Source organism: Lathamus discolor, chromosome 7 (genome assembly GCF_037157495.1).
Source record: "Lathamus discolor isolate bLatDis1 chromosome 7, bLatDis1.hap1, whole genome shotgun sequence".
In the NCBI taxonomy this organism is placed as follows: Eukaryota; Metazoa; Chordata; class Aves; order Psittaciformes; family Psittacidae; genus Lathamus; species Lathamus discolor.
In genome coordinates, this window is record NC_088890.1 from 21,162,823 (window position 1) to 21,189,873 (window position 27,051).

At 43.5% G+C, this 27,051-nt stretch overlaps 1 protein-coding gene and 1 long non-coding RNA gene across 2 annotated transcripts in view; one reads left to right on the plus strand and one right to left on the minus strand.

The window, feature by feature from the left end:
• Positions 1-690: 690 nt before the first annotated feature.
• On the minus strand, positions 691-20,195 carry RAB43 (RAB43, member RAS oncogene family). Its single transcript, XM_065687897.1, has 3 exons — positions 19,922-20,195; positions 9,924-10,107; positions 691-9,024 (listed from the first exon to the last, which is right to left on the minus strand). The coding sequence occupies exons 1-3, from the start codon at positions 20,129-20,131 to the stop codon at positions 8,771-8,773; spliced, it is 648 nt and encodes a 215-aa protein (XP_065543969.1). The 5' UTR covers positions 20,132-20,195; the 3' UTR covers positions 691-8,770.
• Positions 20,196-22,545: 2,350 nt separating this feature from the next.
• LOC136018563 (uncharacterized) overlaps positions 22,546-27,051 on the plus strand; it is a 43,248-nt gene continuing 38,742 nt past the window's right edge. Inside the window, exons 1-2 of the long non-coding RNA XR_010614482.1 lie at positions 22,546-22,616; positions 23,333-23,429. This is a non-coding gene — a long non-coding RNA (uncharacterized LOC136018563). The remainder of the gene's footprint in view (positions 22,617-23,332; positions 23,430-27,051) is intronic.

The window sequence follows — 27,051 nt, forward strand, 5'->3', positions numbered from 1 at the left end:
TAAGGGAATTAACCGATGAATTCAGCTATACCCAGTGCTCCAAGGAGCCAGCTTTGGGGCACAGCCATCTCATTGGAAACTGATGACTGCTCTTTTGCTATCTGAGGCTGTTACTGAAGGAGTAGACTGAATATAGAACCAAGTAACTCGGTATTTGGCTCCTGTGGATGGAAAATGCTTAGCTACTGATGTTAGAATTACAAACCCAAGTAAAAAGAAAGGGGTGTTGCTTTGTTTAATTTATAGCAATTAAAATCCGGGATGTGTGTTCCCTTAGGAAGGTACAGTTGAACTATATTGTTTACATTTAACTGTAAGCACTGAAAAAGTTGTTTGTACTTCTCAACACTGGGGACTCCAGTTTTCATTCTTGATCTACTGGCCAGTTATGTTGGAGAGCTTACTACTTTTAAGCTATTTAATGTGTAGGCATTTATGTAAGTGATGGGCAGTTGTAAGGGTAAGAGGAAGAGAGTTAAGCAGTTTAATAGAGTGCATTAGATTATCTCTTGTGTAGAAGACCATAGAGCGCCGTAGAATAGTTTGTGTGTCATACAGTGCTTTTGAAGATGACCTGGGAAGCTGCTATGAAACTACAGTTCTGCAGGTGTGTCCTCCATTCTTAAAACTTGATTTTGTTTCTGATAATAAACCACGTGAGGTACACGCACAAAATAACAACAGAAGGTATTAATTGCCAAATGTTTACTTTAATTAAACCTTTTTAATGATACACAGTACAATGCATCCACTACTTTGCTAAAATTCACAACAAAAAGTAGGATTCATATGTTTAAAAATATTTTTCATAATAAATTCATAAATAGATGAAGATAAAGTATAAAAATTACTGTAATATGCAAGCTTGCTCCCTTGTCTCCTCATACTTGAAATGATCTAAGTATTGTGATGAACTTTAAAAGCAAAGTAGTTACTGCTGATTAGAAATGTACAACCTGCATTTCTTGAAGAAACCTTGAAAAACAGCAACAGATTCATCCTAGAAAATGCAGAATAATTTTAACACTGTTATCATCCAAACCCCTCATCTGATTTTGGAATGCAGTGAATTCAATATGAATTAGAGATTTATATTTTCTCCCCAGCAGGTGTCTCAGCCAGACTCACTTGAATGCTACCTGGTCTCTGGAGTTGTGGGGTTTATACCTGTCAGGTATCAGTGAGTGAGGCACAGCAGTGGGAAAAGCTGGTTGGCAGCACTGAGCTTATCTAACTATCAAAAATCTCAGCATTTCTCCTTACAGACTTAGAAAACAAAAGTCTTTAAAAACAGTTACAAATAACTAAATTCACCTTCCACTCAGTCTGTAGCTCCTTTCTGTCTGGCAAGCAGGACAGTGTCTGATCCCATGTGTTGGCTTCCCTGGCTTTGAAATGGTGGGTGTGCGTGTGTGTGCAGCACCATTCCAAGCCTTAACTCTACCTGGTGAATCTCTTGCATCACACCATCAGACTCTATCAGCAAGTCATCAATATTATCACTCTCTTGAGAAAATGTACATAGCATTTTATTTGGTCAAGTATCAAACTACTTTTCACACTTAGAATTATCTATTTAAATACCATTTACAAAGGGGAAAATGCTTACTGATGCAGAGCATTGAAGTAGGGAATGAACATGAAAATGCAGAATAATCAGGATGCTCTTCACATGAATGTATTTTGATTTTTTTTCCTGATAACTCTTTCCTTTTAGTGCAAAACCAGTTCCATCCAGGTCTTGTGCTTATTTGCAGTGGTAACTAGGTGCTTTTGAAGACCTTGGTAGGCATCTGTCTGCAGCTTTAATGTCTCTGAAAATTCAGCTCTTAACTCAGTTTTTAAAAGTACCTTCAAATTGTCAAGACAAGTTTGCATGCCATGTTCAAAGGGCAATCTTTCGTGCTTGTTTTCCCATACAATAGTTTGGGTACCCAAAGTCACTCCCTCACATCTTCACATGAGTCTATATTGCTCACAGCATTTACTGCAGAGGAAATGGGTGTTGATCATCACAAGCTCTGCAGCACAGTGCAGTGTAATAGGCTGTTACTTAGTGGTTACTGAGCAGAGACTGGCTTTTGGAACTACACAGACTGGGTTGGGCGGGTGCCTTAAAACGACTATTTCTAAGAAAATACACTCTTCTATTTCATGTTTTCCTCTGTTTTTATCTGGAAAAGATAATCTTTTTGTCTAAGGGTCTTTTTGTATTGATTGAACCATTAGAAATCTGTGCTAGCTTGCCACAATCTTGGTCCTATGTAAGGTACTTTATGCCCAAACTTACAGAAACTTGGATTCTTTTAGCTAGCTATTATATCTGAATATATAATGTGTAATTTAAGATGTCTGAGTGAGTTTATAGGGGAATTAAGGTTTAAATTCCAACAGGGTAGTCAGTGCTATATGTTCTTATGAAAGCTTAAAATAGGTGACTGCTGTTCTTAGTTTTCCAGTTTAGGCTTCAAAATTAAAAATATAAATGTAGGATTTTTTAATGTTATGCTTATGACTAAAGAAAAATAGTTCACTTAGAGGACTCTTGCTATAATAACAAATTTTGAATGGGGTAGGTAAGCCTTAGACAGGAATGGCTTCAAACAAAAGCAGCTTTGTGTATTTATCTAATATATACCTAATACCTGCCATATCTTCTCTTGACCTACACTGCCTACTCGGACTTGATTGATTTCAGAGTAGACACTACAGGTATTAAATAGCTTTTCCAGGAGCAGGAGGTTGATAACACACAAGAACTTGTCAGTTACAGTATCTGGTGGGTCTTCAGTGCTTTGTGATAGGAATGTTAATACTCAGTTTTCTGTTAAATCTGAAGTTGAAAGAAAAGTAGAAATCAGTGGCAGCAGTCCAGTTGCATAATCAAATTGCAAATACCTTAACCGAAGTCTAAAAAAATCAAGTGCCATTTTGGATCTTTGGATTTTTCAAATGGTTTCCTGGGGGAGAGAGACATACTTTTAACCTCATAATAGGAACAGCTTTAAGCCAACTTCACAGCTGTCCAAATGTTAAACTCTGCTGTTGTCATCCAGTTCACCAGTTTAGCAGTACACTCGTCATCAGTATAGACAGTAGTTTTCTGTTGTACAAGAAGTGAACAGGAAAGCCCAAGAAACTACTTCTGTAGTGCATTATTTTACCTCTAGGAAGGAAAGTGTAAGTAAGCATTGATTAAACCCAACAGATGTAATTGAATAAAATAGAAAATCTTCCTTGACTCTTACTCAGGCTTCTCTTTACTCATTCTTGTGAAGTTATTCAGTTGTTTCCTGCTGGCTGCTGACTCGTATGGAAAACCAAGACAGTTGTTGACACAATCTATCTTCAGTGACACCTAAAGCTACTTATGTACTAGGGGTAACTGCCTGTATCAGTATTCAAGTAATAGAAACCCTTGTTAAAAAGGGAAGAAAAAATGGCAACCCTTTTGTGCTTCAAAGCATTCTTTTCAAAGTGAATGTTTTTCAGTCACATTAAAAAATGGTATCTAAGGTCAGGACAGGTGAGTGCGCTGGCTATATGTGTCTAACCTCTGGCACCAATTCTATGGACAGCAAATACACATTTGGGTTGGTTTGTTTACTTTGCTCTTTTCGAAGTAAACTACAATGAAATGATAAAGATGCCGAGGGCTAAACTTGTTCTGGAAATTACTGCATCTACTCATGGAATAGTTGTGAGCTTTTTCCTACAGTAAACAGTGGGGATTGCAATTAAATGCTTCCATCTGATATTTTTTTGCTGCTTTGAATAGCTCTATAACCTAATTCAATAGGGCTAAAACAAATCTAACATTACCTGGCGAGTAAAAACTAAGATACCCAGAAGGCTGGTTCTCCAACTCAAATCTCAGTGGAATGTTCAGCACCAAAAAATACTACAAAAATAAAACGGAGGCAGTATTTACTCATAGCATGGAAAAGAGCTGTCAGATCTGAGAACAGCCTGATTAGAATGGACTCTGCTTTACGACTCTGAAGTCACTATACTTCATACAACTGTAACCACTGATCTACAGTAACAGTGTGACATCTCTTAAGGCCCAATTTGTAAATCTAGAATGCCTTTTAGTTGATAAAACATTCTGGTATCATTTGAGAAAGGCTGATCACCCTAACCACTTAGTTACCCTAAACTTTGGGCTTCGGTTCCTTTCAATTTTACCAAGAACTATACATGCATGCCCTTGGATCTGTTGCTCTTTAACACTTCTTGAAGCACAACGGCAGGAATACAGCTACATGGTCGTCATCAGCTGCTGGCATGAAGTGAGTCACCTGGGAACTACCTCTCCACAAAAGAGCTCCTATTTCTTTGGATTTTCCCTGTTCACTGGTTGCACACTCTACTTGTAACCTGGTTTGCTTCTGTGAAGTCTCCACAGAGAATGATGGACAGGGGTTAAACTGAGCGCCCTCCAAGACTGGAAGATACCAAAAGGAGAGTAACTTTATTTTTCAGTTTCACAAAGCAGTTACTGTTCTCACTTAATTTTCCTCCAGCACACTGTTCACCCAAAATAATGCAGGAGGGTAAAATTCAGTGCTCTGTTAACATATAGATGTTTTGGAAGCAGGACAGGTAAAGATAAAACCACTTCTATCCATGGAGTAACACACAAATTAATATTGATTTAAAGAGACTTTCATTATTTGAGTAAAACAATCCCATGAAGAGAAACTAATAATGCTACCTCTCTGATCCCTCAGGACTGGAATGAGATGGCAAAACACATTCAAATGGTCAACTGGATGGGGCTCTGAGATTCAATAACACAGGTGTAAATCTTAATGGGACAGGGTATACTGGGGCAGGTGACAGAAAGGCTGTAATGTTATTTAAGGGTGTTACTGCGTGTGTATACATACTGTAAAGTACCACTGCAGCAACACAGGTATACTGCATGTAATAGTCAGCTCTATTCTTCAAATAAATATGATCTTTAAAGGCAAAGAAAAGACTGAGCAAGAGCTCTCATTTTCATTAAGTTCTTAGAAATCTATGGGCATTATCTGGGCTTAATTTAGTTTTGTAGTTCTATCCCCTGTAAAAGGGACCTGCTTTCCACTGCTGAGAAAGTGATAAAATCATTAGGACTTAGGTTCTGCTCATTTTGTTTTGCAAAGCAGATGTTAGCAGGTTTCTGGGCTGAGGTTTATTTGGTGTTATATTTACATAATTCTAAATATGTGTGCAAGTTCCATCCCTGGTGATGTACTGGATGAATAACTGCAGGTAAAATTAGTTTAAATCAAAATCAGTCCAGAGGATAACAATGCAGAACGCCCCTGGGAACCACATTCTGCTGATTATTTCAGTTCAGTCTTTGCCTCTGCATTCCACTCCTAAGAGTTACAAGGCAGGGATTAATGTCCCCTTCTGTGTCTTTGTAATATTTTGCACACTTTGGGCATTGCCAAAAATAAATGATAAATACTAATGCAAATACATGGTCAGCCAAGGAGATCTGCTTAAAAGCAGTGACTGCACTTGTTAATGTTCAACTGCCAGTAACCAGGTTTCTTGGCAAATGTTGATGCTGTGAACTCTGCTCATGCACTACTGAATTATTCACTCACTGTATGGCAGTGTGCACTTGTACCCTAAGGTTTCAAAGAGAGGTTTTTACCCCTAAATCCCAGGTTTATTGCTACTCTCTCCTCACCCGAGTATACTTTTGGTTTCAAAAGGATTAATTGAATTAAACCAACATGACTATCTTTCTAACACTTGAATTACACATTTAATAGAAGTCTTCAGAAGGAGAGTGAAAAGCTCCAAATTACATTTACTAATTTATTTCTGGCCAAGAAGCTATCAGCCTAGTGAGTATTTTAAGGCTTTGGTAATTGAAATAAGCCTTTTACTACTGACAGCCAAAGCACTGTCATTCATAACTGCTGCTAACCTGAAAAAATAAACCAAGCCTTCAGGCTGTTTCTTTGTTCCCTTCTGTTCCATTAGGTAGGGCATGCAAACTTGTATTGCACTTGTTACAACATAGAAGAGCCAAGAGTTAGAAGACAAAGCTGACTTAAAGCCATAGTCATAGTTTTCTACAACAAAATGAAGCCTGATCTGAATTGGTGCATTCACTCAGAAATACAACAAACAAATCACTGATGCTGTATCTTATGTTTTTTGACTGGAACAGACTAACATGTAGACAGAGTCTCAGCCTTCAAGACTAGCTTAAGGAATATATGGGGGCAAATGGTAAGGAAAATTACAGCACTTGGTCTAATTCTACTTGTCTACTAAACAAACCTGAAAACTAAGGAAGTGGATCAATAGTTCCTCAGTTCTCCATCTACTATAAATGCACAATCATTCACTGACTGCATTGCAAGCAGGATTTATGTTCATTTTGCATCTTGCTCCAGCTGTAAAATGAGTTACTATGTAAACTACTGATTTCAATCTGAGTAGTAGCAGTACCATTCTTCAATGCATGTGAATCTTTATCAGCATGGCTTAAATAATTTGGCACTAATCCTGCAAATGGTGGGAGGCTGAGCTTATCTGAGGGTCTATGTTCAAGCATGCTGACCTGGAGGACTGTTACCTACAGATGTAAACTAGAATATGGCATGACAAAGTCAAATGCTTGCTAGTATTCTGGATTTTCAGGACCAACTAACCAGGAAGAAAAGCATCCATCAGGACTGAGTTTTAGCTTGGACTGTCTTCAGGAGCAGAATACAGGGATTGCTAATCACTAACAAATCCAGAGTATGGGTAATTCCCATTTTCAGTGTCTAGTTACTGCTGGACACTTCCTGCCTGTTGTCTTTGGGTGTAGGAGAGCTTGGAATGTCCTGGAAAACTATCAAAAATACTCTTAAGTACTGCAGCTCAACCTGCCCTTCTGCATAAAACATTAGAATTGTGAAAACTATACTAATTGAAAAATTTAAGGCCCTTTCAATCTCACAACTATAAAACTTGAAAACTAACGCTTTCGATTAGAAGCAAGAAGGCTATAAAGCATACGTTATGCCTCAACTGGCTACCTCAGAGTTTAAAAAAACAAAAAGACCAAAGAATGGTTTCATATTTTCTGTAGGAGGATGAACAGTATTGAAATTAGCCCATTGATCCATTAGCCCTTTCTTAAAACTTCCTGATTTTCATGATACTGGGTATGTTAAATGGCTAAAAACTAGTGTAGCTCTAGTAGCAAACCAATCCAGGTCTGCTTTGATCAAGATTTTCAGACAAGACGTGACTTCACCTTAAGTGTGTGCTTTCTGAAAACGAGCTCCTTTAAAGCATCAGGACTGCAAAAATCACTTGTCACTCTGAACACCTTTGCTTTAACCACAGAGTTAAAATAATCCTGCTTCTGCTCTCCTTGCAAGTCCATTTTTGAAGGTGCTGGAGAGTGTAAGTCCAGAGAGGACTGCTGCCCTCAGTACTTCACCTGCACCTACAACGTGTAATACAGAGCTGAATCTGAAAGACAACTATATGGAGTTGCATTACTAAATCTATTTAACAGTGTAGACCTTTGATCAACAGTGAAAGGCTCTTCCTGATGAGTGTTTTCAAGGAATGAAAATCAATTGGTAACTTCTGATAGGGAGAGGGGAGCAGCTGAGTGCAAAGTTGGGAGGGAGTTACTTGAAAAGGTGCTGGTTTCTTAAACCCAAGAAGTTGCAATGCACACAGTTTTCAGCTCTTCAGAGGTCTTCTTTCTCATTATATGCCAAGATTGTTTTTAAAGAGATGGTTTAAAAACACCCACAAAGCAAAACCCAAATCCAAAGCAAAAATCAAATCCACTTATACCACTTAAGCAATAAACATTCTGGTAACATTATATCAAATACGTGACCAGAATGAACCCTGTTAATGACCATTAGGCACATGGCAGGAGATCATGGCTACCAGTCGGTTCAAGGTTTCTCCAGTTCCTCTTTCCAGTGGCGCAGGTCTTGAGTTATGGAATGAAATTAAGAAACCTGAGGGAAAAAACTCGATACCCGCTTGGAAAAGGGAGCTATCACTGTGCAAAAAAGAACAAATGAAATGCATCTACCCTCTTCTCAAGGCTGTACTTAACATAACTACACTGGTTCAATCCTGTTTGACTGCAAGTTCTGTGATAGTGCTCAGGCTGATCTTGCTTTATGTTAACTTGATAACTTAAAATTATAACAAAACCTGAGAAAAGACTTCCCTACCTGGGCCTGTCCCAATGTGAATCAGCAATTCACATGCCCTGTGGCATGGTGACTGCTTTCTGGCCCTGTAATCAAAATGCTGGGTATTCTAGCACTTGAAATACCTTTATCAAAGACACTGGCACTTTCTGGTCATTGGTGGAGTGCTGAGGATTTACAGTCACTGTTAAAGATTAGCTGTTCCAAAAGTGACCTCCTTTGCCAACAGTCCCACGCTAAATGCTTCAGAACTCTGGTGTGCGTCAGCCTCTTCCCCAACCATCTGCCTCCCTACCCCACATCACCAGTTCCAAGTTGTTTCTTCCACTTTTGTAACTTGGGTGAAGGTTACAGAAAAGGAGATGGTGGAGATGTAACATTTTTCAGAGGATTTGACTTCTAGGACTACCTCTTGAGAGTCGCTTTTTAAAACTAAGAAACCAAAGCAAACAGGATTGTGTCTAACTTCTACAAAACTGCTGGTTTCACAGGAGGAGGAGGATATGGCTACCATGCTACTCAGCATTAGGGTGAAGCACCATCTAAATTCCAGTAAAGTTAGGGACATCACCTAGCTCGTATCAGCAACCACACCCCCAGCCTTCTGCAACGTCTTTGCTGTCAAGCTTGATGCTGTCAGTATTCTTCTCACTGAACATAGGGCCTCCATGCCTCATCATGAGCTCTGTAGCCATCTTCACAAAAGCCTCCTCCACATTGCTGGAGTCTTTCGCGGAGGTCTCTATGGCACAGATGATATTATCATAGTGTTCAGCCAGACTCTGAGCTTCCTCCAGCTGAACCTCTCGAAGGTCACTTAGGTCAGACTTGTTTCCTGGAAGAAACAAGAGTCATTTATAATGACTGTTTCTGTCAGGGTCAGTATTTAGCAGGAGGTTCTCAGGTTTCCAGAGCTGCAGAATTGCCATTCTTGGAGATTTTCGAAGTTTGAATGTACACGCCCTGTCCAACCTGACATCAGCCCCGCTGTCAGCAGGAGCTGGACTGGATAACCTCCTCAGCCCCCTCCAGCCTCTATTCCTGTATGACTCGGACAGAGAACAGAAAAAGTCAGTAGCTGAAGAGTGGTGGCTGTACATCTTAAGAGAAGAAAAATGAACTAGAAATGGAAGTTAAAAGCATTTTGTGAAAACAGCAACAGCCTGCTGGTACCTAGGGAAATCTGGGATAGTGCCGATGTTGCATGAGCAGATTTCCAGGCCACAGGAGCTGCATCTGAGTCAGAAACATTGGGTCTGGGAAGCAGAGAACTGACAAACCCTGACTGCCCCAGAGTCCGTCTGAAATTTCCCATTTGCTGAAGTTGGTGGGTGTTCCAATTAGCCAAAACACGTTGGCTTGCTATGATGGAGCCTCTCTGGTCCCTGGAAACCTCATGATCCTTACCATGAGGATAGCTCCCAGCAGCTGTGCCTCAGAACCTGCAAATCTTGCATTCCCAGTTCGCCATTAAGTGAGAAGCAATGGATTCAAAGCTGGCTTCTGATAGAAAGCTGCCTACTTCTTAACAGAAGTTAATAGAAGCAAAACATTTCTGGTGCGATGAATCAGCACTTACTTTCTAATGAAAAAACCCAGGAAAAATTTCCAATGGGATCTATTACATACATCTTAATTAAAAAATAAAACTAACCATCTTAAACAGGTATGGAAACAGGTATTGAAACACTGTATGGTAACCTGTAGCACTTGATATTAATACTTTTTACTCACCAATCAGTAGCTGTACTATGTTGGAACCAGCATACTTCCTCACATCCTCGATCCAGCGAGGAATGGACAGGAAGGAGCCTCTCTTGCTGATGTCATAGGCCAGGATTGCTCCATTGGCACTGCGGTAGTAACTCTGTGTGATAGTGCGGAATCTCTCCTGGCCAGCTGTGTCCCAGATCTGCAACTGAATAAAGCAAAGCACACAGTGAGATGCTGGCCAGCAAGCTTTCCTCAGCAAAAAATAGGATTTGATTCAATAACCTTGTTATAAAGCTCCCTTATATGTAATATACTCTGGCATCACATCTTTCTAGTCCTTTGTTCATGATTCAAGGATAATAATACATACCAGAGAATGTTTTTGCACTCAGCTGCTCAGAGTTTGGACTGAGACACTCTGGGATCCTGCAGGTGAGCTCTGATGCATCCTTCTGTGGCAGATTATGGAAACTATCACTTGTGTGTCAGCCCTACCCCTGTAAAACCTTCTCTAGCAGAGTTATCAAAACAAGACACTAGGCCATAGGCAAGCCATTCCAGTTCCTCATCAGTGTCACTGAAACTACAGCAGGGTTTTCACTAGCATTGTGTCTGTGGTACTGATATAGGCTTGCCAGTTCTGCTACTGGGGTAGTAACAACTGGAGCAGGATGTGGTGGTATCACCCAAGAGCCCTGATGCTGTTTGGTAAGTACATACGAGATAATTGAAAGAATATATATAGAATACATAAAACATATAAAAGAAATGCCGGCAATTCCTGATTTCAATACAGTCAGTCAAAGATCTAGTCAGGCTAGGCAGCTGTCCTTTTTTAGGTGGTAGAACAGACATTACATCTGGGCAGGGAGAAGAAATGCTTATCTTACATACTTTTGCCTAAATCCAGCAGCATTAAAACTATGAGTTTAGTACCAGGGTTTGAGTTCCCAGTACTAGATGTTCCAGAAGAAGCAGGCAAGTAACTCAGAGTGGACAAACACAATTTTCTGCTTACAGGGAAAATGTCTTTCTAAGTCCTTTTGTTTTATAGGTTGTGTAATGTCCTGGAACATGACAGCTTATATTCCAGGAGCTTCTAATCTAAAGTAACTGTGGATGTTCTCATCCTCCATATAAGTCTCTAATCCTTTTTGAATTTTTCAAAGCTCTTGGCTTCAGTATAGTGGCAATTAAACCAAATAATTTCCTTTCAGAAATCTTATATTTTCTTTCCTTCTGTTGCACTTTCACTTCTCTATCCCCAAGTGACAAATGAGACACCACTGCCTGCCTTTTTGTGCCGTTCCTTATATTCTGCACCTCCTCTTAATTGAAGCAGGACAGAGCAAATACTCCTGGGGTTTTCAATCTTCCCATATTGTGGACCTGTTACTTAGTTTTTCTCCTCTCTCTGAACCTCCTCATTTTAAACAGCTGATAACTTCACACAATGTGGCAGTGATATTTTGTACTCAATAATATGGAATAATTTTTCCATTTCTTTCTTTTGCACATTAATATTTTGTTTTTGTCTTCTGACTCTGCTGCATGTTTGAGCAGCAACTTTCACTTTGGAAAAGGCTGTACTGATCAAATCACTTTCCTGTGCTAACTAAGCTAACCAATGGCAAGGCATTTAGATCCCAAACGATATATGTACAGCTTAAAAGCAATCAACCCAATGAGAAAGTACTTCTCAGTCCTAATAAGAGTTTTCTCAGAGAAGGGGAAGGGACTGTAATGGCCTCAGAAAACCAAAAACCACAAAGCAATGCTTATTAAGGGCAGGTAATGGCTTAGAACAGTCAACAGACAAATACCAGGGACAAGGAAGTTCATGGCAGGTTTATGTATGATGTTCTCTGTACTCAAGCCTCCCACTAGACCTTTGTGTTCATTACGTAGTTTTAAACCTCAATCCTTGATTAGGTCAAGTGCAAAACAAGGCTAATGATGATTACCCAACACTTGGGAGAGGTCTGAGAGATTCTTTGCAGACAGAAGGATCATAAACATTTTATATTAAAAAAGAAAAAATTGTTATAGCTTACACTTCTCACATGGTGTAAATAAAAGTGATTTACTCGCACCGTGACTGAGCAGGCCAGGCTTGGGCTGTACATTCCATAGAATCTCAGAATCATTGAGGTTGGGACAGATTTTGCGAGGGGACAAAGGCAACTGCCTGCCTCAAGTGGTTTCCAAACGTCATTCTTCCTGAATCTATGATTTTCACAGGGAGCAATGTAACTCTGATTGGCCTGTAGTTCCCAGGGTTTCTTGCCCTTTCTGAAGATGAGTATGGTATTTCCCTTTCTCAGGTTCTCCACAGTTTCCACAGCCTCTCAGTGGCATCAGAGCAACCTCAAAATGTCACCAGCAAGATCTCACAGCACACACACACGCACACACGCATTTTTTACTCAAGCATTTACAACATTTACTCAAGCTTCTGTCAAGTGTGGACAGACTCAAGCATGTCTGTCCACAGGACTGTATGTACGAAGTTGCTGAAGCTCTCTCTGTGCTGCTGGGAACAACACAGACCACAGGTTTGACCTTCTCGGGAGCTCCAACAGTAGTCTTCCTCAAGCCCTCATCCTTCAGGTAAGTTCTTTTTCTCAGGCATTTGAAGTTCCTCACTCCTCTTTTGAATCATTTAACTTCTGACATGATCTTCAGTTTGTTGCGGTTTTGCTGTCATTGCTGAGACTACTCTATGTATTAGACCTGTAAGATGTTTTCTTTGCAAACATACATATGAGTGAAGACCTTAGGCCCACTGTAGGAGAGGATGTGGTTCAAGACCACCTTAAGAACCTGAATGTGCACAAGTCCATGGGACGTGATGAAATCCATCCGTGGGTCCTGAAGGAGCTGGCGAATGAAGTTGCTAAGCCACTGGCCATCATATTTGAAAAATCATGGCAGTCAGGTGAAGTTCCCAATGACTGTAAAAAGGGAAATACAACCCCCATTTTCAAGAAGGGGAAAATGGATGACCCAGGGAATTACAGACCAGTCAGTGTCACCTCTGTGCCTGGCAAAATCTTGGAGCACATTCTCCTGGAAGGCATGCTAAGGCACATGCAAAACAACAAGGTGCTTGGTGACAGCCAGCATGGCTTCACTAAGGGGAAATCCTGCCTGACCAATTTGGTGGCCTTCTATGATGGGGCTACAGAACTGATGGACAGGGGTAGAGCAGTTGATGTCATCTACCTGGACTTGTGCAAAGTGTTCAACACTGTTCCACACGACATCTTTGTCTCTAAATTGGAGAGACATCAATTTGATGGATGGAACACTCGGTGGATAAAGAACTGGCTGGATGGCCACACACAGAGTTGTGGTCAATGGCTCGATGTCCAGCTGGAGACCAGTAACAAGTGGTGTCCCTCAGGGATCGGTGTTGGGACCGGTGTTGTTTAACATCTTTGTCGCTGACATGGACAGTGGGATTGAGTGCGCCCTCAGCAAGTTTGCCGATGACACCAAGCTGTGTGGTTTGGTTGATACGCTGGAGGGAAGGGATGCCATCCAGAGGGACCTCGACACGCTTGTGAGGTGGGCTGATGCCAACCTTATGAAGTTCAACCATGACCAAGTGCAAGGTCCTACACCCGGGTCGGAGCAATCCCAGGCACAGCTACAGGTTGGGCAGAGAAGAGATACAGAGCAGCCCTGTGGAGAAGGACTTGGGGGTGCTGGTCGATGACAAAATGAACATGAGCCGGCTGCAGTGTGCGCTCGCAGCCCAGAAAGCAACCGTATCCTGGGCTGCATCAAAAGGAGCGTGACCAGCAGGGCGAAGGAGGTGATCCTGCCCCTCTGCTCTGCTCTTGTGAGACCTCACCTGGAGCATTGTGTGCAGTTCTGGTGTCCTCAACATAAAAAGGACGTGGAACTGCTGGAACAAGTCCAGAGGAGGCCACGAGGATGATCAGGGGACTGGAGCACCTCCCGTATGAAGACAGGCTGAGGAAGTTGGGGCTGTTCAGCCTGGAGAAGAGAAGGCTGCGTAGAGACCTCAGTATCTGAAGGGGGCCTATAAGGATGCTGGGGAAGGACTATTTATTAAGGACTGTAGTGATAGGACAAGGGGTAATGGGTTAAAACTTAAACAGGGGAAATTTAGATTGGATGTAAGGAAGAAGTTCTTTACTGTAAGGGTGGTGAGGCACTGGCATGGGTTGCCCAGAGAAGTGATGAATGCTCCAACCCTGGCAGTGTTCAAGGCTAGGCTGGACAGAGCCTTGGGTGAGATGGTTTAGTGTGAGGTGTCCCTGCCCATGCCAGGGGGGTTGGAACTTGATGATCTTAAGGTCCTTTCCAACCCAAGCTACTCTATGACTTTGTATCAACTGACATACCTGCTTGTCACCATTCCCACCACTTCTACTGGCAGGAGCCAGGCAAGGGCTCATTCTTTGTTTCAGGGGAAGTCAGTCAAATATACGCATGGTTTAACGACTTGCTTAAGCTAAACTAAGACAACACTGTCATCAAAGACTTGCCATCCCAGCTGTACATCCTAGCCCTCTCCCTGTACTGAAACTAACACTTGTACTTTTCGTGGGGCTAATAACAACTCATTCCTTACAATTTGAAAGTTTAGAAGCTTGTCCTGCTGTGGTGGTTGAAGTTTTAATAACTGCCTTATTTTAAATCACTAAGAACAGAAACACACAGAGCATGCAAGTGTTAGGAACCAGATTACCTAAAAAAATGTATCTAGTCTCTCTGTTGAACTTACAAGGTGTAATTTGTTGTATTTACAAGGCGGTAACTCTGGACAAGAAATAACAATTGTAAGTTCTTTGGAAAACAATTTAGTCTTAGTATTTCTTATTTAAAAGCCCCTCAATGTAAGTTAGATGTTAAATTCAGAATTCCAAATTAATTGTACTAGTCACAGATTACAAGAGATAGGATTCTTCCATGTTGTGCATCATCTTCCATATTGTGTATCATCATGCAGTATATGACATGAAGTACTTAATTTATTTCCTTGATTTAAGTGCTCTGGCTTTGTAAATGAGGTGATGAAAGCAATGTCTGTCACTCAGTAACCTTCTGAAGCCATTCCTGAGTTTGTGATTACTTTAGCAACAATTTTGGTGTAAGAAAGACAGATGTTAGGATTGCTGGAGAATCGTGTAAGCTTTATCTGAGGGTACTAAGAAAAACCACCTATGAAATAAGAGATGGGGGACCCCTCTAGTAACAAATGTGGACAGAATAAAGAACAGAGAATAAACAGCCATTGTTCAGAAGGAATATGACAGAATACCCCAAGTGAACAAAGACAAGGAGCCACCTTTCTTGTGCTCATTGTTTCACTCTTGAATGCCCATTTACTTACTAAAGCTGGTTAGTTTGATCTGATTTTAGCTTTGAATTTTTTGGACAGCACAGCCCTTAGCGCTGACTGGTACTGAATAGCAAAATCCTAAACCAGCTATTAACTCCTGTAAGACTTTTCATGACTCCATTTAATCACCATAGAATTGGAGCTTTCTGTAAGTACATTAGACAAAGTCTTGAACATCTTTTCACATTTGCTTTTTCATCTTTTCCTGTTGGGAAGGAGTACATGTCATTCACCCCTCGCAAGGATGCAGGCTAGGGTCTGTGTGGCTGGGAAGCAGCTGTGCTGAAAAAGCCCTGGGGGTCTTTGTGGACAGCAAGCTGAAGAGGAGCCAGCAGTGTGCCCTGGCAGTATGCTGAGATGTACTGACAGGACTGCAGCTAGCAGATCGAGGGAGGTGATTATTCCCCTTTATTCAGCACTTACGAGGTTCTGGCTAAAAGACAGTGTCAAATTTTGCTCCCTCCCCCGCTACAAGAAAGACACTGAAGAACTGGAGCAAGTTCAGTGGAGCCCCATCAAGATGGTCAGGTAACCAGAGTACACACCCCATGAGAAGAGCCTGAGGGAAACAGGCTTATCCAGCATGGGATGCTGAGTACCTGTGAGGAACTTATCAAGAAGACTGAGTCAGGCTTTTCACAGTGGCTTAAAGAAAAGAGTTTCACCTACAGAAACAGACAAAGCATTGAAAATGGCAAGTGGCAGGTTGGGCAAAGAGCACAGTAAACAAGTATTATCAAATGGTTTGATGTGGATTCTTGCATTGATAAACATATTGTTTATCAAAGGTTAATGCTTAACAAATGGCCTCAAGACATGTTAACTGAGTTCTGTCTCCCTTACTTCCTACGTAATTTAAGTACTTTCCTGGTTCTTCTAAAGTATCAAGGGAGTTTAGGTGTACTTTTGTTTGTGAAGCAGCATTAATAACAACTAAGTACATGCTATAGCTGATACTTTACAAAGACAGAAATGTCACTTTTGTGCTAAGAATTCTTCAAAATACAGCAACTTCCATGAAATTTCCCAGCAGCGAAATGGAGTATGCAAAGACCATGCTAAATGATTCTTAACCAACTGACTGTGTCTGAATCCTGTCACCAGGATGGCGAACGATAATACACATCTCTGTACACTGGCAAATCACAATACTTGCTCCTAAAAAGACGTACTGAAACTATCTTGTAAGTGAAGCCATGTAGTTTTTGCCAAAAGCAACAAAACTAACACCTTTATGGCAACGCATTTCAATTTAAAGTGATATACACAGAACAGTTAGGACAAACCACTCAACTGTTTCCTTACAAAATTGTCCAAGAATGAGGAATCCCCTCTTTGCTGGGAATGCAGCATTCCTGTTTGCTCTAGCATTGTAAGTGTCAAAGTAGTTGACAGAGAAGAGAGCTACGCTTTCCTCTGGATGTCAAAGAATACTGCTTTCATGGAATTACCAATAGCTTCACTTGTATTTGTTTAGAACATTATTAAATGCAACAGTCAGGAGACATGACAGTTAACAAATCATGGGGTTATATTACCTGCAACTTGGCCAGATGATGACATACTATGTTTTGGGCTGGTCTGAAAGGAATATAGTTAAAGCCACGAGGCCTGAATAAAAGCCAAGAATCTTGGTATCATATGGCCTGAAAAGCTTGTAAATTAAAAAGTGCAATGATATATAAAGAAGTATTTGTTATAAAAGGAATGTGTTTGTTTTCAACTGTTCTTCCCTTCTGCTGCTTTCTGAAATACATAGTAAGACAGAGAAAAAACTATGGCACAAAGATAAAAGTACTCAGTATATGTAAAACCACTATAAAATGACAGTATAAAGTAGAAATTAAAGATACCCCATTAATTTATCAGTTTACAGGAGGTAATTCAGGAAAAGAAAAGGAATTTTGTTATTGCTAATGACGATCTATGGACTTAGGAATGTTCTTGCCTAGCATTATGTAAAATCTTAGTTCCACCATTTTATAAATATCTTTTCTTTCAGTGACATAACAGTTACAACACATTTTTGTTCTGTTTGCCAGATTCTTTCTATCACTCATAGAACAAGTAATTCTTTTATCAACAGCACATTAGTCACTATGCGTTAAGTCAATAACCACAACTTCTGGGAACTTGAGCCTGCACTCAAGGATTTAAGCCAGCTGAAAAGGATGTATTTCATAGAGCAGTACACCGTAATTCCAACCTGTTGAACAGCATACACTAGAGCTTTTTTAAACTAATCTAGACTGCAGACACTGCATAAAGCTGAAGGGGGAAATTCTGCATATATGCTGGTCAGAATTTGCCCTTGGGATATAAATCAAGGTGGTCATCACAGGTAGCCTTACTGTGAAGTTCCATTAGAAGCCAGAGTCTTAGATCTGCCAAATCCAAGCCTGGCTCCTGTTAACTCCAATGCCTCCAAGAGTCCACAGCTCACAACAGCCCATCAAAGAGGCAACTGGCTTGTATAATCCCACTGGACAATAACTCACTGGACAAAATTGGACATCTTTGAGAAAGAACAAGAACAGAGACAAGACTGGATGGCACAGACAAGCTTACTCTCTGCAAGTGGTAAATCTCTGCAAGTCAGGATATACTGGGGAGGTTACAGTACCAGCACCTCACTGGTTTATTTCCAAAGAGAAAGGTTCAGTTACCAGCACTGTCCATCAATAGCTCCTTTCTCAAGCACTTATGTCTCTATAGATGAAGTTTAGTCAGCTTTAGCAGCTGACGAAGCAGTAGCGTACGAAATACTGTTTGAGACACTTGAATACACCTTTTAGATGCAAGCAAAGCCTTGAGTTAAAAAAAAGCTATTTGCAGAACCTTAACTTTTAGTATCCCAACATGCTTCTTATCCAGCAAAAAGGCATCAAAGGAGTTGAGACTTCAAATCCTCGGGCCCCAAATGTTTCAGCAACGTTATGGAAATATGATGACAACATCTGAAGTTTTAAAGGAAAAGGGACACACAAACGTTACAAGGTTTCCATCTCTAAGTACGCGTCCAGTTCATACGCAGCTGTGTTGTAATACTCTACCTAGCCTGACCGAAAATGAAGCTCAGACCATTAGGGATGTGGAGCAAGTGGTGATCAGAAGTTCCTTGGGACTTCTGTACACTGCTACTCACTTGCTTTATGAGGAAGCTCACGCAAGTCTAACGAAATGCCTCTTTATTTTCCATTTCTGATAGCATGCTGAACAATCCTACCCAGATTACCTGGACTGCTCCGAATCTCAACCCAACCAGAAAAGCCTAGCTGGAATTTAAACTTCACATACAACCCACACCTCTAAGAGACCAAAGAAAACCCTCCAAGCAAACGTTTTCATGTTTTAGCTGCGTCCCTGACTCAACAGCTAACAAAAATATCTGTAAAGTAAATCAGCAACACTGATTAATTTGTCTAAAGTAATGCTTAAAATACTCTTCTGCAATCTGTGCAGCCCCAGGGTTTTCTGGAGTGGAAATACAGAACAACCCAAAGAAAAAGAAAGCCTTGAGAGCTTGCATTTTCTTACTTGTTTTCTCTAAAATACTACTAAGTCCCCAGGTTATGCTGGGGGCCGATGGCCGATCAAGGCTGTACATGGGAGAAGGCGTAACACCACGAAGGAAAGCAACACCTTGCCAGGCTGGAGCTTCTGATCCCCCTCTCCTAAAACATGTGAGCCTTCATTTCTTCCATTTTCTGTGCTTAATATTCTGCTCACTAAAGTTAATCTGTAAGAAAAAGATAACAGAGGACTTTGACACCTACTTGGGAAAACGCAGACCAAAATTCAACTGCCATTACCGTATTCCTGTGTCACCAAAAGCTTTACAATCGCCTGACCTTTCCCAGGCAGTGACTGCACCAAGTTCTTTCCAGTCCCGCTGGGATAACGAGGAGTAGTTAGTTGTACGACTCGCCCCTGGAGGGGGCTGATCCCAGCCGCCCCCTACGAACCGCGGGTGCTTTAAGCCTTGCCTGGCTGTTGGAGCACACTGTTCTGGAGCCTGTGCTGCTGAGGGTCTGAGCGCACTGGGCAGGCGTCCTTATCCTCCTTCTAACCCTAACGATTAGCAGATTTTCTCTATCCTAAGAAAAGCATTAGTCAAATTTAGGGTTATTTATTCTGGTTTGAGAAGAACTATGTAAATTACACTTTCAGGGACACCCCGTAAACAGTTCTTTAAGGTAACTTTTAAATACGCCTCATCTAATAGCCGCTTCCCCAGCTTCTGCCGCTCTGCCAGTTCCACGTCCCTTCCTGGAAACGTTACAGTCCAGCTGGGGTTCCTCCCGGCTCGTAAACACACCGTGGCCAGAAGCCTCACTGGAGACGGGTGCCGCGTTACGGCACACCGGAGGCAGTGCGCGTTCGCGGAGGGGCTTTTACCAGTGTCCGCGCGGTGCTGAGGAGGGCCCGCAGCCACGCCGCTGCTCCGCCGCAGCAGGACGCGGTTACGGATGCGCTTGGTCCCTCCTCGCCGTAGGAGCCGCTCGGGAAGGCGGCCCCAGGGCCGAGCAGCCCGTCCCCCCGGCACGGCGGCAGTCGGGCCGGGGCCCGGCGGCCCCTCCGGCACGGAGCTCCGCGGCGGCGGGCCGGGAGGCGAGCCGCAGCCCCCGGGACTGGCGCTCACCTTCACCCGCTTGCCCTGGATCTCCAGGCTCTTCATGGTGAAGTCCACGCCGATGGTGCTGCCTTGGCGCTCGGCGAAGGCCCCGGTCTTGAAGCGCTGCACAAGGCAGGTCTTGCCCACGCTGGCGTCCCCGATGAGCACCAGCTTGAAGAGGAAGTCGTAGCTCTCCTCCGGGTCGGGGCCGGGCCCCGGCGCTGCCGGGCCGGGCATGGCGCTGCCGCCCTCCGGCCTTCCGCCCGTCGCAGCGGGGAGCCGGGCTCTGCGCAGCGCCCGCCGCCCCCCGCCGTGCCAGGCCCGCCTCCCGCCCGCTCCCCGCCCCGGCCGCGGTGGCCGCCCCCCGGGCAGGCCGGGCGCGGCTCCCGGCTCCCCGCCGCAGGCCGGCGCCGGAGGGGCCCGCCCGGGTCGCGGTCCGACCGACACGAACTATGGTGTGTGGGCAGGCAAGTACGTTAGAGTCAGCCGCCCCGGGTGGCACTGGGGAGCCGCTCAGCACGACCGGGGTCCCGCTCCAGAGCAATGCACATGCGGGCATCCGTCCGCATTCTTGCCGGAGCGGCGTGTTTGTGCGGTGTGGTCCTTGTGATATTACCGTTCCTGACACATAGGAGCAAACAGGTGCAGTTACCACGCCGTCATCCAGGAAGTGCAGCTGATCTGCCTTGTTGGCTCTTCAGTTTTAGGTCCTGGCTGGGGTGTGGTTTGTTTCCAGAGTCACAGCCCAAGGCTCAGGGCTATGTTTATTCACTCTTGCAAGGTGCTGTGCTGCCAGAGACAGCTTTAAAACTGCTGACATCCTGCTACCTGTCTTACACAGACCGGTGTGTGTGTGATTGTATATTACATCACAGGCTGGTTATGTGTATTGAGATAAGCAATTAGGAATTGTTTGTGTTTTAACTGCAACCTGTGTTATCTACAAACCAAACTGCTCTTTATTAGACCCTCTCCTTTAGATTATGTGGTGAGTCAAGATGCTAATAAAAATCTGCTTTACTAATAAAATACTTTGACACAGCACATTTTGTTATTCTGTTATTTACAGCAAAGACGTGCTAAATTCCATCCTCATCGTTTCAAATGATAAAATTGTGAAATGAAACTGCTTAATGGCAGAGTTAAATCTTCCCAGAGGTGGTTGTGCAGGAGAACAGCCTGAGTTATGAGTGAGCCAGGACAGACCAACCAGGCCAGTCTGGGCTGAATTGCACTGTATCGATGTATTTCGGTGATTCATGAGTATTCCTTTTCAGGTCTGGATGTATATTTTTCGTGGGCCATGGTAACCTCCCAGCAAGAGCAGAGGTATGAGTGAGTACTCCTTCAGGCTGGAATACAGGGACTGTAGTGACAGGATAAGGGGTAACGGGTTAAAACTGAAACAGGGGAAGTTTAGGTTGGATCTAAGGAGGAAATTCTTTCCTGTGAGGGTGCTGAGGCACTGGAATGGGTTGCCCAGGGAGGCTGTGAGTGCTCCATCCCTGGCAGTGTTCAAGGCCAGGTTGGATGAGGCCTTGTGTGGGATGGTTTAGTGTGAGGTGTCCCTGCCCATGGCAGGGGAGTTGGAACTGGATGATCTCAGGGTCCTTTCCAACCCTAAGTATTCTATGATTCTGTGAAAGGGTTTCTGTTCCTGGTAGCCGTAACTGAATTAAGCCGGCAGTAGTTCTAGGGTATTGCTCAACCAGAACAGGGAAAGCGTTATGGAGGAAGTAAGACATCACTGTATATATGCTGTCATGCTAATGAGCACTATTTATGTTTTCAATGTCTGAGCAAAGCACTTCAGGGAATTCAGGTTACTTAGGAAGAAACATTGCTAGAGATGAGAGTCTTTAATATTTAGAATTAACTTAGTGACATCATTTTAGTGGAAGAATAAAGGTACTACTTTAATGGACATAATTCTAAACCAGGTATTACATTATCTGTGCTACAGATCATCACAAACCTTTATTATCTGTTAACTGTCATTGTTGCTGCTTGTCAGCAGGGGCCTTTAGTTGCTTCCAAAACAGAATTCCCCAAACAAAACCCATGATTCCTCACTTCATGTTGTTACACTTAGGTCAGAGATCTTTCATTAGTTCTCTCAAGTTGTGAGAGCTGTAAATAGTGCTTTGAATGTTAAAATGCTTGTCTGGCTGTAGTTAATCCCCAAGCTCCATTGGTGTTAACACCTGGTTCATGCAAAGACTAGGGAAGATCAAATGGGTTTGAGTCAATTCCAATTTGTATCTGGCTGTAGTTCACAGTTGTTCTTAAGAGTAGAGAATGCTAAAAAGCACACTCTAGTAGTGTCTCTACTAGCACTACTCTAGTAGTTACTGGAAAACAGCACCACAAAGTGGTAGAAGACCCCCTGTATTGCCCTTAGGCACAGTGTCCTTTTCACTTGGTTCAATTCAACAAGAGAAGGTAATTGCAACAAATGGGTGCAACTGCAGAGCCTTTACTACAGGTGCAAGGTTGCTTGCCATTTCCACATGTGATAGTGGAAGCTGCAGTGGGTGAGGAGACTGTATTCTCTTTCAGAGCAGCTGCTCCAGCTTTGGAGTTACAAAGCACATTAATTAAGGTCTGACCTAAGAAAACATATACAGTGATCTCATGCAGGACACTGACAAATCACAAAGGGGAGGCCTATAATACATTGCTTGGTCTTCCGCAGTGCTGTTTAAAGGAGCCGAGGTTCAAAGTAAGTGTTGTAACTGTGCAATGACTTGCTAAGTTTGTAGGTTGCTGTAATTCTGAGCAGCAGCAAGTATTCACTCTGAACAGCTTCCAGTATGGTTACGGAACAATTGCCAATATAGTCCATGGAAGTCGAGATGGAAGTCGAGATAGCTTGCTTGGTACCTTGTTCAGACTGTGTTCCAAGAGAAGTTTTCTAGCAAAGTTTAACACTTCCTCCATTGATTTCTAATGCAGGCAGATTAGTTGATGTGTTAATGCTCCTTATGTGGTACAGCCTTTCTCTGGTTAGATTCTGGGTGAAAGAACATTGAATCATCTATATTTTTTGCTTGCTTTTATATAGCCTGCCAGTTTTACAGCTGAGTCAGCTTGGAGGGATTGGTTTCTTTAAGACAACAAAAGTAGTAATATATTATACTTCCTTTTTAAAAATAGGCATCTGCTAAAAAGTTAAATGCTCAGCTTTTATGATAGATGTACTATACAGAAAGTATATGGGTTGGTTGGTTTTGCTGGGGTTTCTTTAAAGTCCTCAAGTCATGTTCCCATACTCGCCATTACCTGATGTGGCCCCATATAGCTGATGCATAAATTCTTAGTTGTGCATCTTAAGTCACATGTATTTGGTGACTCTTGAGTTTATGAGAGAAACCTGCTCTTCTTCCCATCTTGTAATATATTGGGTATATTTTGATATTAGATGCTTTTTCTCTTTAGGAATGCACCCATGCTCGTCATCCTGTGGGCTCTGGCTTTGTACAAACAGACAGTGTGAGGTTATCTTGAAGAAGTCTCTGATTTCAGCTTAGCACAGGTAAGCTGAACCTGCTGAGCAATGCAGTCTGCAGCATCATGGGCCTGATCTTTTACGAAAACTGGTTATTCTATATTTTAACCGGAAGGATTTCATAATAATACTGTTTAGTAATTCAGTCTGAAATGGATTGCTAAACGAAATTAATGTTGTGTTGCTTTAAGCATATTTGTGTCTGGAACTTTAGCAGTGTCTGATGGTTGTCAGTTAAAATGTCAGTAGTTTTATTTTCACTTTGTTAGTGCCCTAAAACATTTTTGAGCAAAAAGAGGATGAGGAGCATTACCCGAGTGTTTGATGGTTACAGGAGAGACAAAATTTTGCCCTCTCTGTGGATGGGGCATAGACCTTTGAACTTATCTACAAGAACTGAGGCAAATGGATGGGTATATTGAGGACTGTCAGTAGTCAACAGATATTCTTGCTGTGTTTGACAGACTCTCTTTTCCCTATCTGTATGTCTGTATTCTGTGTGAGAAGTAACTGAGGAGCAGTGTACAGATAGAGATGCTCTTTAGAGACAGTAAGAATCATGACGAATAGTGAAGCTCCTCTGTTTTACAGTGGGTTTCTCCTGGAGAGCCTTATGTGCTCTTTTATCCCATACTCAACCCTTTGTGCCTCACAGCTGCAGTGGTTGCAGCACTTAGAAGACTCCTGGTGTCTGCAAAATTGAGGCCACTTGAATCTTGTATCCCTTGTGAGCTGTTCTAGCAGAAGTGTATCCCCGGCACAGCTACAGGTTGGGCAGAGAAGAGATTCAGAGCAGCCCTGCGGGGAAGGACTTGGGGGTGCTGGTCGATGAGAAAATGAACATGAGCCGGCTGCAGTGTGTGCTCGCAGCCCAGAAACCAACCGTATCCTGGGCTGCATCAAAAGGAGCGTGACCAGCAGGTCGAAGGAGGTGATCCTGCCCCTCTGCTCTGCTCTTGTGAGACCTCACCTGGAGCATTGTGTGCAGTTCTGGTGTCCTCAACATAAAAAGGACATGGAACTGCTGGAACAAGTCCAGAGGAGGCCACGAGGATGCTCAGGGGACTGGAGCACCTCCCGTATGAAGACAGGCTGAGGAAGTTGGGGCTGTTCAGCCTGGAGAAGAGAAGCTGCGTGGAGACCTCATAGCAGCCTTCCAGTACCTGAAGGGGGCCTATAGGGATGCTGGGGAGGGACTCTTCGTCAGGGACTATAGTGACAGGACAAGGGGTAACGGGTTAAAACTGAAACAGGGGAAGTTTAGATTGGATCTAAGGAGGAAATTCTTTCCTGTTAGGGTGGTGAGGCACTGGAATGGGTTGCCCAGGGAGGTTGTGAGTGCTCCATCCCTGGAGGTGTTCAAGGCCAGGTTGGACGAAGCTTTGTGTTGGATGGTTTAGTGAGAGGTGTCCCTGTCCATGGCAGGAGGGTTGGAACTGGATGATCTTGAGGTCCTTTCCAACCCTAACTATTCTATGATTCTATGAAGTCCTGCTCTTGCCTGGTGTTCTGTTACTGTACCAGCACAAGTGGCAGGAAAACTGTGGAGTTATAAAGAAGTTGCTGATGAGCAAACAGGGATGTATTTGGGGTTTGAAACTTCTCCAACCAGGGGGTTTTCTTGAGTACTTCTGCTTGCTCTGAGAAAATTCTTAGTGTTTCCTTCATGGATGATTCCTAGCAATGAAATAGCTTCTGTTATGCAGCTGTTCAGCACAGTGTATGACTTTGCCGTGTGTAATGTGTTTGTTAGTCAATGTGAGGGTTGAATTTGTTACCAGCCAAGTTTCAGAACAAGCTAAAATAAAAATGTAATTACATTCATGAAGTTCTCCAAGTTATGCATTTTGAATATTAGAAGCCAGAAGCTCTTTCCAGTTCCTTTCACTCAGTTCTGGATACTGCCTTCATTGTCGTGTGAAATACTATATTCATATACATAGCTTAATCATCCTTTGGATGAATGCAATGCACATTCTCCTCTGCTTTGTTTCTAAAGGCTTTTATCAGTCTTAGTCACCCATCCGTTTTGCTTGTCTGTATCTACAGCGAATGAAAGCCAGTCATTGCGTGGGTTCTATCTCAAAGGCTGTGAGAGAGACATGCCACTTTAGAAACTAATTAATAGAACAGATTGCTTAAACCACAGCTGTTAATCACAGTTACAAACACTGAAGACTTGCTGATGAAACTAAACCCCTTGGTTCCTTGCAGGGAGGTTTATTTGGCAAACCATCACAGGCCAGTTCCCCTAGTTTCGAGTAACTGTGTGGTTCCTTGAGTTGCCTGGTGACCTGTGTCCTCTTCAGACTGTGGATTTTAGCTGCACCTTCAGGAATGTAGATGAGTGAGGAGTGAGTGAAAGCCTATAAACAGTGTGTGTGCTCAGTAGTATTCTGTTGTGCGTTTCCAGTGCAGCCAGAGTCCCATAGAGCAGCAGTGCACCTGCCCCCTGACTTTTTCCCACTCCCCAAAGGGTTCCCACCCCATGATGGGTTCCGCTCCATCAACGGGTTCCTGCCCCCCAAAGCTTTCTAGACCATCGATGGGTACCTGCCCCCTGACGGGTTCTAGACCATTGACAGGTTCCAGACCATTGACCAGTACCCGCCTCCCAATGGGTTCCAGACCATTGATGGGTTCCAGCCTATTGACGAGTTCCTGCCCGTTGACTGTTCCTGCTCCCCAACGGGTTCTAGACCATTTCTGGGTACCTGCACCCTGACGTATTCTAGATCATCGATGGGTTCCACACCATCGACAGGTACCTGTCCCCAGACAGGTTCTAGACCATGGATGGCTTCTAAACCATCGATGGGATCTCACCCCCAATGAGTTCTCACCCCCCAACAGGTTCCTGCCCATCGATGGGTACTGGGCCACCGATGGGTACCCAACCCCCGGCAGGTTCTAGACCATCAATGGGTACCCACCCACAGATGGGTTCCCTCACCCTGACGGGTACCCACCCCCCCGATAGGTTCCTGTCCCCCGATGTGTCCTCCCCTCATCGATGGGTACACGCCTCCCAAAGGATTCCCGCCTCCCGATGGGTAACTGCCCCATGAGGGCTTCTAGACCACTGACAGTTACCCCCCCCCGATGAGTTCTCACCCATCAGTGGGTACCCTTCTGCTCGCTGGGTTCTGGACTATCCACCAGTACCCGCCCCTTGACGGGTTCCAGACCATTGATGGGTTCCCACCCCCTGATGGGTTCTGCTCCTCTCCGGGTACCTGCCCACTTTATGGGTTCTAGACCATCGGCCGGTAGCCGCCCCGTGATGGGTTCTAGACCATGGATGGGTTCCCTTCCCCCGATGGGTTCCTGGCCCCATGCGTTCCCACCCATCGAAGGGTATCTGACCCCTGAAGGGTTCTCGCCCCCCTGATGGGTACCCCCCACAGGGTCCTGCCCCCCGATGTGTACCCGCCCTCCCTACAGGTTCCCACCCATCGATGGTTACCCACCACCCAACAGGTTCTACATCATTGATAGGTACCTGCCCCCCAACGGGTTCCTGTCCCCGATGGGTTCCCACCCGTCGACGGGTGACTGCTGAGCGCTCAGGTCTGAAGCACACAGCCTCCTTTCCGGCTGCACTGGCGGTGTTCTACTGGTTTAAGCACCATGCTCATTGTGCTCAGTT